Here is a 15,266-nt window from a genome sequence, read left to right on the forward strand (position 1 = left end):
CGCTAACGACTACGGTTCCGGTACACTGCTCAGCTTTCTGCAGCTGAGCAAAAATGTTTGTTGACAGTGAAGTGACACCACAATTAGGACCCACAAACTGGGAAAAGTAGCCCAGCCAGTAGTCCTGACCAGTAGAATCCCCCCTTCGCTCATTGCCATTAAATTGGCAACACCAGCAGCTGGAGGCCTGTGAGAGTTTGGAGGTTGAAGTTCAGAGGTCAAAGCCCTGTGAATTAAAAGTGCTGAGGCCAATGACCAAAAGGTCAAACTGCAAAGGTTGAAGATTAATATTTGTGAGAACAGAATTTGAGGCTCGATGGCCAAAGCGCATGGGGCAGCACATCCAGAAATCAGGGCCAGCCAGAGACATGAGGGGTGCATGTGGGTGGCCATATAGGCACAAGTGTGCATAGGCAGATGTGAGTGTGTGTATGTGGGTGGCCATGGAGGCACAAGTGTGTGAGTGTGCATGAGAGTAGATCTTGGAGCAGGTGTGGAAAGGACCATGTGTTGCTGGTGTTCGACTGAACATAGTGGACCTGCTAGCTTGGCACTTGTGGGCTGGCTCCGGCACATCCTGGCTGTTAACGCCAACAAAACATTTCACTGTATGCTTCAATGTACATGCAATAATCAAATCTGATTAGAAGGCTATGAATTTAATGACGGTACTTGAGGTCTAACATTGTGATGGTCCAGCAGAGACTTTCTACACTTAGAATGGAACAGAAGTGGTTCGGCTTTGTGATACTATGGTGCAGAACTCGCTAAATGAATCTGAATTAGAGAGAAAGGGATGCTAACACATCAGGCACATTTTCTGCAGATATTGCCAAAGCTTCTCCAGCCCTGTGTGCTTTGACCCCAGCTGCAACCGAATCAGACCACTGCAGTTTAAAAAGACACAAGGAGGCTTCTGTCATAAAAAGTATTTTAATTCAGACTAAGTAATAAAACACACCCAAGTGATAGAAAGTGTTATTACATTCATTTGCTGGTCAGAATGCAGGAAGCTGTGGAATAAATATTGCTGTTTTCATAATTTTTTTTATATGCACAAGCTGAATATTCAGTAGGTGATTAAAAACTATTGAATATCCTGCAGCATTTTCCTCAACTCCCCCCCTCCCCCCAAGTCACCATCAGTGCCAGCAAGTTTGCTCGTCTTCAAATAGCTTTATAGAGAGGGCTTCTGCTTGCCATTACCATTCAGTACTCGTTATTGAACCTAGAGCAACACACACACAAAATACCGGACCAACTCTGGAGGTTAGGTGGCATCTATGGAGAGGAATAAAGGGTCAACATTCATTGGGAAGTGAAGTTTGGAGGCCTGAAGCTTGAGAGTACAAGAGTCTGGGGCAGAAGTCTAGAAGCGACCTGCCCTTGATGAAGGGTCTTGGCCTGGAATATCGACTGTATTCCTCTCCATAGACGCTGCCTGACCTGCTGAGCTCCTCCAGCATTTTGTGTGTGTGTGTTGCTCTGGATTTCCAGCATCTGCAGAACCTCCCGTGTTCTTGATAGTGGCTCCAAGCCCATTTAAGTCTTGGTCTCTGATGCCCAAAAATAGGAGAACTTTTATTAAGCCAGATCTGAGATTTAGTTTGATCATTGCACACTGGTGGAGACATCCCTCTCTCTCTCTCCCCCCCTCCCCACCTTAATAACCACAGTCCTAATCAGTGGGTTGCTCTCATTGCCAGCCACTGGATTTCAGTTTGCCTAGAATCCTATACAGTAGTGTCTTATCCAGTATATGAGGTATTCAGCAGCAAGATTATAGTACTCTATATCACAGCAAAAAATCAATACAGATGATCAGAAAGCCTTGGTAACAAGCTCAGATGCCAAGTACAATCTGGTTCTTTCACAGAGATTGACATCTGAAGGAGCTGCTCCGGCCCATAATCAAACAACCCAAGCCCAATACTGTTCAACATGCAGTTTGGCATCAGTAATTGTACACAAACCCATTGCCTGTCAGTTACAGGCAGAAAGCAGCTTGATTCATATCCATCGCCTCAGCTCCGCAGAAGTCGTCCTCAAGTCAAAGCAGAGGTTCAAAGCTGAGGTGTAATGCTGAAATATCAAAGTCTTTCTCCCCCCCCCCATCAATCACTCAATAACCTGAGCTAGTCGTCATCTACAAATATATACTGTAGTTCTCCAATAAAATTTCTTCAAACATTAATATTAAAATATAACTCATCAGAAGATTAATTGAACACACTGGATCCCCAACAAAGTTATTAGTAAGGGTTTCCCTGGGAACTCGAATTTATTCCCTCCACCCCAAGTACCACAAAAGTTAGTTCTCCAAATTTATTACTGAGTTTGTGCTGAAAAAGAGAACATCTTCCTCAGATGTATAGGAAGTATGAATCCAAGATAAAGTAGGAAAACCAGATCAGAGAAATCTAAGAAAAAGATTTCCTTAATCCAGATTTATTTAACCCAAGATAATTTGGCATCAGATGGAATTTAAGACCCAAAGTCTAGCAATGAATCCCCCCCCCAAAAAAAACATCCATTTTTACTCAGCATTTCTATGTTGATCTATATTTTGCTCTACTTACACACGCACCTGGGCTTCAAAACATGTTTATCTGTGCCACACATTGAAGTTTTATTTATTAAAAAGCTATAGCATCAGCAGAGTTTACTATAACAGGGCTCTCGGGTATTATGTTTGTCAATAAGACAAATTAAATTTTAAATTTACAAAATTAGGAAGTTGTAGAGCAGTTTGGCAAATGTGCAGGAGACTGGGATGATGGGCAGCTTATCAACTTGCTCAGTGTGACCAGGAGCCCCAGGGGATGAACTGGGGCAAGAAGTAGACACCTCATTACTACAGAATCAGGGAATGGATTAGGGGATAGTCACTTATGCGAGTCAGACAATGTCACGAATACCAGCAGAGGACATGGAGACAGCTGTCTGCTCAGCATTCTGCTTCTTTCCTAATGGGATAAACAAAGGTCAATACTTTTGATTCAATTACTGCCAGCAAGTCAGAAAAACACGGTACATGCAATGATGTCATCATATGCACGAAATACACTGGGGACCTCATAGTAAGGGGTATTGTCTGGTCCAACATAGAGGGAATGGATACAAAGACTGGGCGGAACAATGGGGCAGTTTCTTCACAGCTCCAGGGAAACGTGACCAATCCCAAACTCTGGGACAGTCCGGCTGGAGTTTGCACATTCTCCCCATGACCATGTGGGTTTTCTCCCACATTCCCAAGGCACTGCGAGATTCATTGGCCACTACAGATTGCCCCAGTGGATAGGCAAGTGGTAGAATATTGGGGTAATGAGGAATGCAACAAGGAGAAATCAATGGAGGAAAAAAAATGGGGATTTGTTTTAACACAAGAGATTGGCCAAACCAGGAATTTGGACAGTTGATTTTAGAAGGTCAAGGGACAATTTGTTTGAAGTAAGTCCGAGAGGAGCTGACAGGGGGTGGATTGACAACAGGCTTTAAGACAGAAGTCAGAATATCTTCCAAGCAGCTGACGGTAAACGTTATTTATATTCAATCCCAGCAATAAATAATCTGTCACTGTACAAGTTGGCTCCAAGTGCAGTAAAGTACCAAACTAGTTAAAAGTCAGATCTTGTTAAAGGTTTATCACTCCACTTCCGGATACTATTAAAAAAAATGCTTTATTCTCAATCTCAAAATGTACACATCATACCCTTGACCTCAATTTAAACTGAACAGCACTGAGGATTTCCAAGGAAATTCAAATTCATTCCCTCCACCCCAAGTACCACAAAACTTGATTTTCAAAACGTTTTGCTTGCAGAATGATTCCTTTTCTCAGTAGAGTAGAAAGTATAAATCCAAGATAAAATGACAAGAAAAAAAAAATCTGAAGTTCAAGGAAAATAATTATTTCCTTGATCCAAAAATGAAGTTTTAAATCCAAAATTTGACATCAGATGGGATGCAGTCAGGTCACAGATCAACCACAACCTTACCAAGGTGGTCTTGAGCCAAACAGGCTCCTTCCCATCCCTAAAGTCATAAAATAGCTCCCAAGCCTGGCCTTGGCTTGCTTGCTCAGCCAATAGTTTAATATTTGCACCCAAATACCAAAGATCTATTTACTTCAACTGCGATGCAACAGATTGGAAATAACACACTTTTATGTCAAATGAAAACTCACATGTATGGATTCATTCAGCGTGCTCTCCCAGCGTAGGAACTTCACTAATCCACACACTTCGCTGAAGCTTAAAACATTAAGAAAATCATTTATGAGCACCCCAGTCGTACCTGCTCACATTTAAATCTCACCAATGGTAACTATCAAATAATCTGTTACTGTACAAGTCAATCTCATATGCAGTAAATCACCAAAATAGATAGAGGTAAAAATCTGACCTAGTTAAAAGTTTATCACCCTACTTGGGCAAATTTTAAAATATGCATATTATTAATGTCAAATGTACACATCATACCCTTGACCTCAAATTATTGTTCCAAATTCCACCCAATGTGGGATGCTCTCCTGTGGTTATCAAGTTTGAGAACACAGAATTCTTACTTTCCCCCATTTATTGCCCCCAGCAGGGGTTTGCCAGGTTTGGGGTACCAGTTCAAGTGTCTGCTTGCTGTGACCTCCCCACCAAATGTCCATCGGGGCAGACAGGTGAAGATCAATGATCACTTGGGCAGGTGGCCAAATGTAACCAGGCTGGCCAATGCAAAAGATAAAGATCAGTACCATGTTTAATATCTACCTGTTGATCAACTTGTTTGGGAGGCAAATAAAAGGAAATAGTCAGTACAAAATACAACAGATTTAAAATGTACACTTTTTTTTTAAAAAGATGTGTCTCAGAAATAATTACTCATTTCTTCAAACTGGAATGTGTCCCCCTCCCATCAGGCACAAATCTTCAAATTTCAGGAATTGAAGCAATTAATTAACTTTGTTCAGTCTTCGACAAGAAGTCCAGGCCTCGCAGATGGTGGACTGAAAGGAAATTGCTTTGGATGAGTGGGGAAAGGGGTGAACCAATGCATTGGGGTTGGAGAAACAGCCCCTCTCCTTCCCCAATCTCTGCTACATGTTATCGCATGTAACTATTTACTTGCAACACTGCAACATTAAAAATGCCCCTCAACTTAGAAATGGTCTATTTAATCTTTCAAAATAGTAGGTAATCTACATTCAGCTGTACTTCAGACTAACACCTGGGATTCTTCAGTTCCACAAGCATACAATTTGAAATTGTATTTAAAAGAAAGTGTTGAACATGTATATAGAGGTAGACAGCATCTGTGGAGAGAGAAATCCTCTGATATTTGCTCTACAGATGCTGCATGACCTGCTGAGTATCTCCAGCATTTCAGCTTTTTATTTCAGATTTACAGCATCTGCAAGACATTTACCTTCCCAATTCAAACCCAAAAGGGGAATGAAATTAATGATGCTGAGCTTTTCCTGTCGTGAGTGATTATCCGTTAACTTTTCCATTGGCAATGTTTTGAAAGCCTTACTTCACATTTAAGTGGTGAAAGTCAGTAACTGAAGATAGCAGCCAGTGTGCACTGCTAGATTTGCCGCTTCAAGCGCCTCACCATTTCTTCATATTTCTCCTCTCCTATCAATTTCCTTCTCCAGCCATTTGCCTTATCCTCGTCTCCCAGCTTCTTACTTTATCTCCCAGCTACCATCACCTACCATCTACCATCATCTCCCAGCTTCTTACTTTATCCTACCCTCCCCCACCCACCTGGCTTCACCAATCACCTTCCAACTATCCTCCTCCCCCTCTCCCCACCTTGTTCTGATTTCTTCCCCCTTCCTTTTCAGTCCTAATGAAGGGCCTCAGCCATTTATTCATTTCCATAGGTGCTACCTGGCCTGAGTTCCTCCAACACTTTGTGCGCGCGTTACTCTGGATTTCCAGCATCTGCAGAATCTCATATTTATTTCTACATCGCTACTGTTTTTGACCCCAGAACCCCCTCTACAGTACCTGTGGGAGCATCTCGATTACCTGCAACTGTTGAAGATGACAAGTCACCCCCGCCCCCCATGGACAATTTGGGGTGGGTTACAACGCCATTTGGGTGGCGGGGCGGAGATACATCTCTACCAAAGGAGGTGTGAGGTGCTCCATCTCTCCGCCAGCTGTGGGTCATCCTTGGAGGTGCAGCACCTGCTTAGCCCCCTGATCAGGGTCACTTGAAGCCATGGGAGCTGGTGGTGGATGGTCGTACGAGCAGCCGCTGCATATCAAGTCCTTATTATGTGAGCACTGACACCAGGCAGACAATCTCTGTAGAGTATTGATAATGGCCAAGGTCACCTGAGCGTCTTGTAAAGACACTGTCGAGAAGGCGGCAATGGCAAACCAGTTCTGCTAAAATATTTGCCAAGAATAATCATGGTCATGACTAGACCACAAGTGCCCACATCATATGATAAGGCATATAATGATGATTAATAACATGAAAACACTGGCTCAAAACCCCATTCCATCACAAAAATATCTCCAAAGGTGAATGTTCCCCTTGTGCTATCAAGTGAAAATCTCCCCAATGGAAGATAGTTGACCCAGAAAGTTTCCCTTTCTCTCTACAGAAACTGCCTAACACAATAGTCCATCACTCATGGTTTTATCTCAGATTTTCAGCACCTGCAGTTTTGCTGCTTTTCCAACTCAATTTTAGAAAAAGAGAGATCTCGTTAGCTAGTAAATTTAAAGACCCCAATAGGTGAATTAGGGACCCTGAAACTTAGAAATTGGGTTTTAACTCCAATTTTAGAGGTTCGCAGCTGGGAAGAACATTCAAGAAAGATAGGAAAAACCTCCACACCGAGGTAAAGAGACAGGAGGTCACAAGAAGCAGCCAAGATCCATTCCCACCTAACACCTTGTGGGTTATTACTTCCTCACCACCATCTCATTAGTAGTTGCCACCTTCCCTACACACCTCACCAGGCCAAAAAGGTATTTTCCTCGCTCCCCCTCACCCCCACAGCAAAGACTCCTCAGACGAATAACATGACAATAGGGCGCAACTGTTCCCCCTTCCTGATTGTCAGCAAAGTCAGCCCGGAAATAACTCAAAGTGCAGCTCAGGTTGTTGTCGGTCTGGTTGAATTGCACTTCAATCTTGGCAACCCATTTGAAAACATTTCGTCACCATTCCTAGAAGCATGGTTTTCCGTAAACAGTTCTATAAACAAACATGTGGACCTTGATCCCTTTTATAAGCCGATGCCGGCAAAATTCCAGGCAAAGCACAGAGCTCGCCACGCAGCCAATCAGCGACAAGGCCCAATCACGACGTCACAATCGAGTTTCTGTAACAATGGCCAATCAGCTGATTGACAAGTAAATAAATGCTAAGCATTCAGAGGACACGCCACAATTAACAGCGATCTGATGACGTCTCCTCAGATGGTGATGAAATGCTAGCAAATGGATTGACAAGATCAGAGAACAGCTCAACCTAAAGTCAGTACTAAATAGTGCTGGCCATTCCCCCCCGAGTCCGCAGCGCAGACGACCTTTCAGATCAGGGTTTGCACGTAGCCTTGACACGGGAGATAGGACTTCAACACTCTCCCACAAAGTCCAGCAACACAGCTGGCTGGCAGCTCACCTTCACAAAGTCAGGCTGTCAACAACATGTCAAAATTCTTTTTTTTTTTGGTGTTTTAAATAAAAGCTGTCCAGTGACAGAAGCGGGTCTGTAAGTCTATAACAATATGGGATGTCTTGTAACCCCGGTGACGTACAAATTGCTATACGCATTTTCAGGTTGAAGGTGGCGTGTGCTGAATGTTACACTCAATACGGCAAAATAAAAACCCAAAGGAATGTTCAGGGCTCAGATTGCAATCACGTTACCACTGTGATGTTCTAGTTCTGTGAGGCAAGTGGCCAGGTTGGTCACAGATGGATCAGGACTACCCACTGCAGCCTGAGTCCCTTCCCTTGCCCCTTTGACCCCAGACAGGTTAAGCCACTGTAACTACAGGTAGGGTGATGGGATCCCAGAGTACAACTAGACTTGGGTGACCGCTGTGGAACTCTAGAAGGCACCTGATCAACACCCCAATGGAGGGGATTTGAAGCGAATGCAAGGCGCAGCAGAGGCTCCACTCAGTCACTGGGTTTATCTGTGGGTCATGAATCGATCAGCATTGAACAATCCCGTGAGTAGTTGGTGCAAGACACAGTCTTGGAGCACAGAGCTCACCGTCGCACGCTCTCCGCGCCCTCCCGCTGGGTCACTAAGCCACCTTGAGGATGTTGGGGGTTTCCTCCATGACTCGGACCAAGAGGTTGTCAATGTAGCTCTCCAGGTCCCGCAGGTGGCCGTCTTTCTTCGCAATCACCTCGTTCTGCTTCAGCACCAGCTGGATCAGCTCGTCGTGGGTGAGCTGGGAGTAGGCAGCTGTCGGATCAGGAGGATCATAATCCTGTGAAGTAGAGCGCAAGAACATTAACGTCAAACTCAGCAGAGGCTGCAAATCGAACATTACAACATAGGAACGTTAACAACAAGCACACCCAAAAGTGTGCTTTGGGCAGCCCACAAGGTTCACCACACATTCAAAGTACATTTATCAAAGTACGTACATGTCACCATATGCAACCCTGAGAGTTGTTTCATCTGGGGATAATTAGCAACTCCAAGAACCGTAAAAGAATCATTGACTACAATGTGCAAATGACAACAAACTGCGAAGACAAGAATTAATACTAAGCAATAAATATTTAGAACCCAAGGGGAAGAGTCCTTGAAAGTGAGTCCGTAGGTTATGGGAACATTTCAATGATGGGGCAAGTGAAGTTATCCCCTTTGGGTCAAGAACCTGATGGTCGAGAGGTAATAACTGTTCCTGAGCCTGGTGATGTGGGGCCTGATGGTTGTAGGGTAATAACTGGTCCTGAACCTGGTGGTGTGGGACCTGATGGTTGAGGGGTAATAACTGCTCCTGAACCTGGTGGTGTGGGACCTGATGGTTGTAGGGTAATAACTGTTCCTGAACCTGGTGGTGTAGGACCTGATGGTTGTAGGGTAGTAACTGTTCGTGAACCTGGTGGTGTGGGACCTGATGGTTGAGGGATAATAACTGCTCCTGAACCTGGTGGTGTGGGACCTGATGGTTGAGGGGTAATAACTGTTCCTGAACCTGGTGGTGTGGGACCTGATGGTTGTAGAGTAATAACTGTTCCTGAACCTGGTGGTGTAGGACCTGATGGTTGTAGGGTAGTAACTGTTCGTGAACCTGGTGGTGTGGGACCTGATGGTTGTAGGGTAATAACTGTTCGTGAACCTGGTGGTGTGGGACCTGATGGTTGTAGGGTAATAACTGTTCCTGAACCTGGTGGTGTGGGACCTGATGGTTGTAGGGTAATAACTGTTCCTGAACCTGGTGGTGTGGGACCTGATGGTTGAGGGGTAATAACTGTTTGTGAACCTGGTGGTGTGGGACCTGATGGTTGAGGGGTAATAACTGTTCGTGAACCTGGTGGTGTGGGACCTGAAGCTCCTGTACCTTCATTCTGATGGCAAGAGTGCGAAGAGAGCATGCCCTGGGTGGTGGGGGTCCCTGATGATGGATGCTGCTTTGCTGAGACAGCGGTCTGTGTGGAGGAGGGGGCTTTACCCATGATGGACTTGGCCGTATCCACACGGACCCTACTCTCACTTCCAAGTTCAGGAGTGGTTACTACCCCGAACCATCAGGCTCTTGAACAGTGGCAATAACTTTACTTGCCCCATCATTGAAATGTTCCCACTTTCAAGGACTCATCTCAAGTTCTCGATATTTATTGCTTATTTATTATTATTACTTTATGCATTTGCAGTTAGTTGTCTTTTGGACAGTGGTTGAATGCCCAAGTTTGGTGCAGTCTTCCATTGATTCTATTATGGTCATTATTCTATTGTGGATTTATTGAGTATGCCTGCAAGAAAATGAATCTCAGCGTTGAATAAGTTCGAAGTAAATTTATCAAAGTACATATGTTTCCATCGAAACAAATCTGAATCTAAAAGCAACCATGACCTTCACACGTTGGTCATTAAAAATTAATCCATCTTCACCCACCTTGAGGGTTTGATTTTCATTTACCGCCAGTGAGTGCCCAGCAGACTTCGTCACCAACACATTCACGTTCTTGATGTTGCTCTTCAAATTCTCCTCCGGAGACCTTTTGTTGAATCGCGCCTCCACTGCACTCATGGGTTTCACCGGGTGGGGTCTGGAAAAACAGTTTAACCAGGGAGTTTACCATCGTGTTCTCTTACAGCACAGAATGAGGCTGTCATGACACACAGACCCTCAGAAGAAAACCATCCACCCATTTCCAAAGTAACCCATTCTCATTCAGTTGCCCATTAAGCCTACCATGCCTCCGCACTAATTCTCTTGGCTACCCACTCCTGAATCTGGAATGATTTACAGATTGGCTTTATTTGTCACAAATACACCCATGCATAGTGAAGCGTATTGTTTGCAACAACCAGCTCAGCCGAAGTATGTGTCGGGGGCAGCCCACAAGTGTCGCCATGCTTCCGGTGCAAACACAGCATGCCCACAACTCACCAACCGCCAACTTGTACGACTTTGGACTTTGGAAGGAAACCCACCCAGTCACAGCGAGGTTGTAGAAACTCCTGACAGACAGTGAGGGGAATTGAACCCTAATCGCTGATGCTGTAAAGCGTTATGCTAACAGCCACACTGGGCTGAGAAGTGGCAGATGGAGTTCAATGCAGGTAAGTGTGAAGTGGCTCATTTGGTATGTCAAATTTGAAGACAATATAATATTAATGGTAAGACTCTGGGCAGTGTGGAGGATCCGAGAGATCTTGGGGTAAGTGTCGATAGGACACAAAGCTGTTCTGTAGGTTGACAGTGTTGTTAAGGCGGCGTATGGTGTGTTGGCCTTCAACCACCATGGGATTGAGTTCAAGAGCCGTGAGGTAATATTACAGCTATACAAGATCTTGGTCAGACCCCACTTGGGAGTACTGTGTTCAGTTCTGGTCACCTCACTACAGGAAGGACGTGGATACTATAGAGAGTGACAGGAGATTTACAAGGACGTTGCCTGGATTGGAGAGCATGCCTTATGATAATAGCTCGAGTGAACTTGGCCTTTTCTCCTCGGAGCAGTGGAGGATGAGAGGTTACCTGATAGAGGTGTGTAAGGTGAGAGGCATTGATTGTGTGGATTGTCACAGGCTTTTTCCCAGGGCTGAAATGGCTAATATGAGGAATCATAGTTTCAAGGTGCTTGGAAGTAGGTATGGGGCAGTAAATGTCAAAGGTAAGTTTTTCCCACAGACTGGCGGGTGTGGAATGTACTGCCAGCAACAGCGGTGAAGTCAGATACAATAGGGTACTTTAAGAGCCTCTTAGATAGGTACATGGAGCTTAGAAAAATAGAGTTGTGTTAGGGAAGTTCTAGGCAGCTTCTAGAGTAGGCTAGATGGTCGGCTCAACATTGTGAGCCAAAGGGCTTGTGATGTGCTGTAGATGTCTATGTTCTACGTTCACACTACTTTACCACACATACAGACCAATTAACCTTACCAACCCACATTTCGCCAGGGGAAACCACTCACAGGAAACGTATACTCAGACCATGCAACCTCCACACAGACAGCCGCAGAGTGAGGATTGAACCCAGGCTGCTGGGGTCATGAGACCATGGTGCTCCCTGCTGCACAACACTGACGTTGTACAAAGCAGCGAGGAGATTCGTCGCTGGCTTAGGGGAGACCAGATGGGACATGGGCAGGCTCTCTTCAGCCATCAACTGAACATGTTGGTTAAAAAAAAAGAGACAAAATTCTGGAGGAATTCAGGTCAGGCAGCATTTAGAAAGGAATAAAGAGTCAACATTTCGGGCTGTCACCCTTCACCAGGACTAGGAAGGAAGGACAGGGGGCTAAAGCCAGAATACGAAGGTGGGTGACGGGGAAGAGTACAAGGTGAGACCGCAGGCTTCCACAAATAAAATGAAGTGAGGCGTTTTATGTTTAAGAAAAGCAGTAACACATTTTATTGCACTCCAAACCTACACAACAAAAGCACGCTTAAAACCTTTTTGCATAATAATGTTATCATGTCAGACCAGCCTCAAACCGAAACCCCAACTCAATGTCGGTGGCTGGGAATTATGTACATTGCTCCCAATTACATTAACCTACAAGACCAGATGAGGTGGGTGGGCGGGCGGAGGATGAAGAGAGAAGCTGGGAGGTGATAGGTGGAAGAGGTAACAGACTGAAGGAGGACGAATTGAGAGGAGAGGAGAGTGGACCATGGGAGAAAGGGAAATGGGGGCACCAGAGGGAGGTGGGGATAGGAGAGAAGAGGCAAGAGGGGAGTCAGAATTGGGAAAGGGAAGTGGGATGGGGAGGGAAGAAAGGAGAAGTTAGAGAAATTGAAGCTCATGTTATCGGGGGGGGGGGGGGGAGTCATGCCATCATGGTAAATGAAATCTCAGCACAAAGCATGCAATGTTCAGACCTCAATTTTCTTGGACACAGAAAAAGAGGGAACACAAAATCCCTTATTGGCTGAACACCTGCCTTACACAACAACTGATCTTCTCATTGTTTAAACTTGGCAGACAAGCTACAAACCGGTATACCAAAGCTACACTCCCTTGGCCATCTCCTCCTCTCTATACTTGGATGTGCTCAGATCTCCAGGTGTTCCACAGCCATACTGCACCCATGACAATAAAGCACTGGAGGAACACAGCCCATCAGGCGACTCCTGGAAGCAAAGAGATGGTCAGCATTTCAGGTCAACACCCTGCATTATGACTCAACTCTTCACCTCCACAAGATGTCTAACCACAGAGCTCCTCCAGCAACTTGCCTTTTGCTCCACATCCCAGCTGCCGCAGTCTCTAATTCTCCATTCACTTACTCCTCTAGATTAAAAAACTTTCCCAAATCGACTCACGCTGTGTGTGTACATCTTTAGACCAAGGGTTCCCAATCTGGGGTCCACGGCTCCCTTGCTTAATGTTATTGGTTCATGGCCCAAGTGGTTGGAAATCTCTGCTTTAGACCACTATTTAAAGTGGCACAGCATTAAAGGATGACAAGTTAGCACAGAGGGCAGCATAACTCATTACAACAATGCCAACGATCACAATCAGTTCAATTCCTGCTAGTGCCTGCATGGAGTTTGTAAATTCTCCCTGGCTATCTGGATCATCCAGTTTCCTCTGAGTTTGAGAAGATTTGGCATGTCACCAAAACCACTTAAATTTCTACAGATGCACTGTGGAGAGTGTTCCAACTGTCTGGTGGGGTGGGGTTGGGTGACTGCCCAGGATTAAAGCAAGCTGCAGAGAGTTGTAAACTCAATCAGCTCCGCCATAAGCACTAGCCTCCCCATTATCCAGAACATCTTCAGGGAGCGGTGCCTCAAAAAGGCAGCATCCATCACCCAGATCATGCCTTGTTCTCATTGTTAACATCAGGGAGGAGGTACAGAAGCCTGAAGACACACTTAGCAACTCAGGAACAGCTTCACTCGCAACACACTGGAGGAACTCAGCAGGTCGGGCAGCATCCGTGGAAACGATGAGTTGACGTTTCGGGCCGGAACCCTTCATCAGGACTGAAGAGGGAAAGGGCAGAGGCCCTATAAAGAAGGTGGGGGAGGGTGGGAAGGAGAAGGCTGGTAGGTTCAGTTGAAAAACCAGCGTGTTGTGAGTGGTGCTTTGATCCCAGCATCTGCAGATTGTGTGTTCAGGAACAGCTTCTTCCCCTCTGCCATCTGATTTCTGAATGGCCATTGAACCCATGAACACCATCTCACTACTGTTTTATTTCTATTTTTACACTACTTATTTAACTTTTAAATACGCACACTTGCTGGAATCCAGTTTTTTCTATTATGTATTGCATTGTACTGCTACCACAAAGTCAACAGATTTCATGACATGCCGGTGATATTAAGCCCGATTCTCACGCACAGTACAGGTTAGGGTTGGTAAACTGCAGGCCTACAACATTGCCATCAGAAGCTTGACACCTCTACACATCCTCGAACTGTGTCAGTCGTTGACACAAAATGACGTTTCACAGCTTTGATAGACATACTGTACATGTGACAAATAAAGCCAATCCTTAAAGTCAATAGCTGGAAGCAATGTTCTGTCATTTTTATGGAGCTTTCCCAAACATTGATACTCTTTGTACCTTACTGTTTCCATCGATGCTCTTTATAATGTGCTTGTGGTTATGATCCAGCAAACTTCAATATGTAGATCGCCATCTGGTCACCAAGACACACGACAAGTATTGGAGGCACTAGGTCCCTGTGGGGGCTGCTTTTCATTTGTGTAGATTCAGATCTCTCCGGTTTGTCAAACTTTAAGCTCTTAGGAGTCAAGTGGCCACTCAGCTAACTGCACCGCGGTCTGGTATGATGATTCAAATGCACAGGAACGCAGGAAGCTGTAGAGGTGGCGGACGCAGCCCAATACATCATGGGCTCCTCACCATCTGTTGTATCCACGGAGGGGGGACACTGCCTCAAGGCAGACAAATTCACAGATCCCCTCCAGCCGAGACGCACCATCTTCCCACGGCCACCATCGCGCAGGAGGTACAGAAGCCGGAGGTCCCACACCACCAGGTTCAAGAACAGCCACTTCCCTTCAACCTATTCAGCCTCTGAACCAACTGACAAAACTCAGTTTAAACACCAAACTAAAGTGGAAGAACAGCTCAGGCAACATCTGTGGAGGGGAATAAACAGTCAACATTTTGGGCCGAGACCTTTCGTCACCCAGTCGATGCCTGATCTGCTGAGTTCCTCCAACGTTGTGCACACTGCTGGGATTTCCAACACGTGTGGAATCTCTTGTGTGTCCTAAAATAGTGTTTTTGTTCCAATTATGTTTATCACAAGATTATTGTACAATAAATTTGTTTTTATTGTGATGCTGTTTAAATGATGTTATTGCAAGTTTTTATTGCACGTGTGAAAGTAAACAATAAAACAAACACTCCCACCCAGGACATACCGCCCTCTTTGCATTACTACCATCAAGGTGGTGCTACAACAGCCTGAAGAGAAACACTCAGGAACAGCTTCTTCCCCTCCATCAGATTTCTGAACAATGAACCCATAAACACTACATCACTAGAATGCTTTTTTATTTCCACTTTAAAACACTTCAAATTGAAACTTACAGCACTGTATTGCTGCCACAAAGCAATAAAATCTC

General features: G+C 45.0%; 1 protein-coding gene across 4 annotated transcripts in view; it reads right to left on the reverse strand.

The window, feature by feature from the left end:
* Positions 1–916: 916 nt before the first annotated feature.
* LOC134351101 (rab11 family-interacting protein 1-like) overlaps positions 917–15,266 on the reverse strand; it is a 93,313-nt gene continuing 78,963 nt past the window's right edge. For 3 of the 4 annotated variants that reach the window (XM_063057178.1, XM_063057180.1, XM_063057179.1), the window contains exons 6-7: positions 10,106–10,259; positions 917–8,467 (exon numbers count right to left, since the gene is read on the reverse strand). In XM_063057178.1, the coding sequence (XP_062913248.1) occupies positions 8,279–8,467; positions 10,106–10,259 (343 nt within the window). In that variant the 3' untranslated portion in view covers positions 917–8,278. The remainder of the gene's footprint in view (positions 8,468–10,105; positions 10,260–15,266) is intronic. The other variant, XM_063057181.1, reaches the window with a different exon arrangement.

Source organism: Mobula hypostoma, chromosome 8 (assembly GCF_963921235.1).
Source record: "Mobula hypostoma chromosome 8, sMobHyp1.1, whole genome shotgun sequence".
Lineage (NCBI taxonomy): Eukaryota > Metazoa > Chordata > Chondrichthyes > Myliobatiformes > Myliobatidae > Mobula > Mobula hypostoma.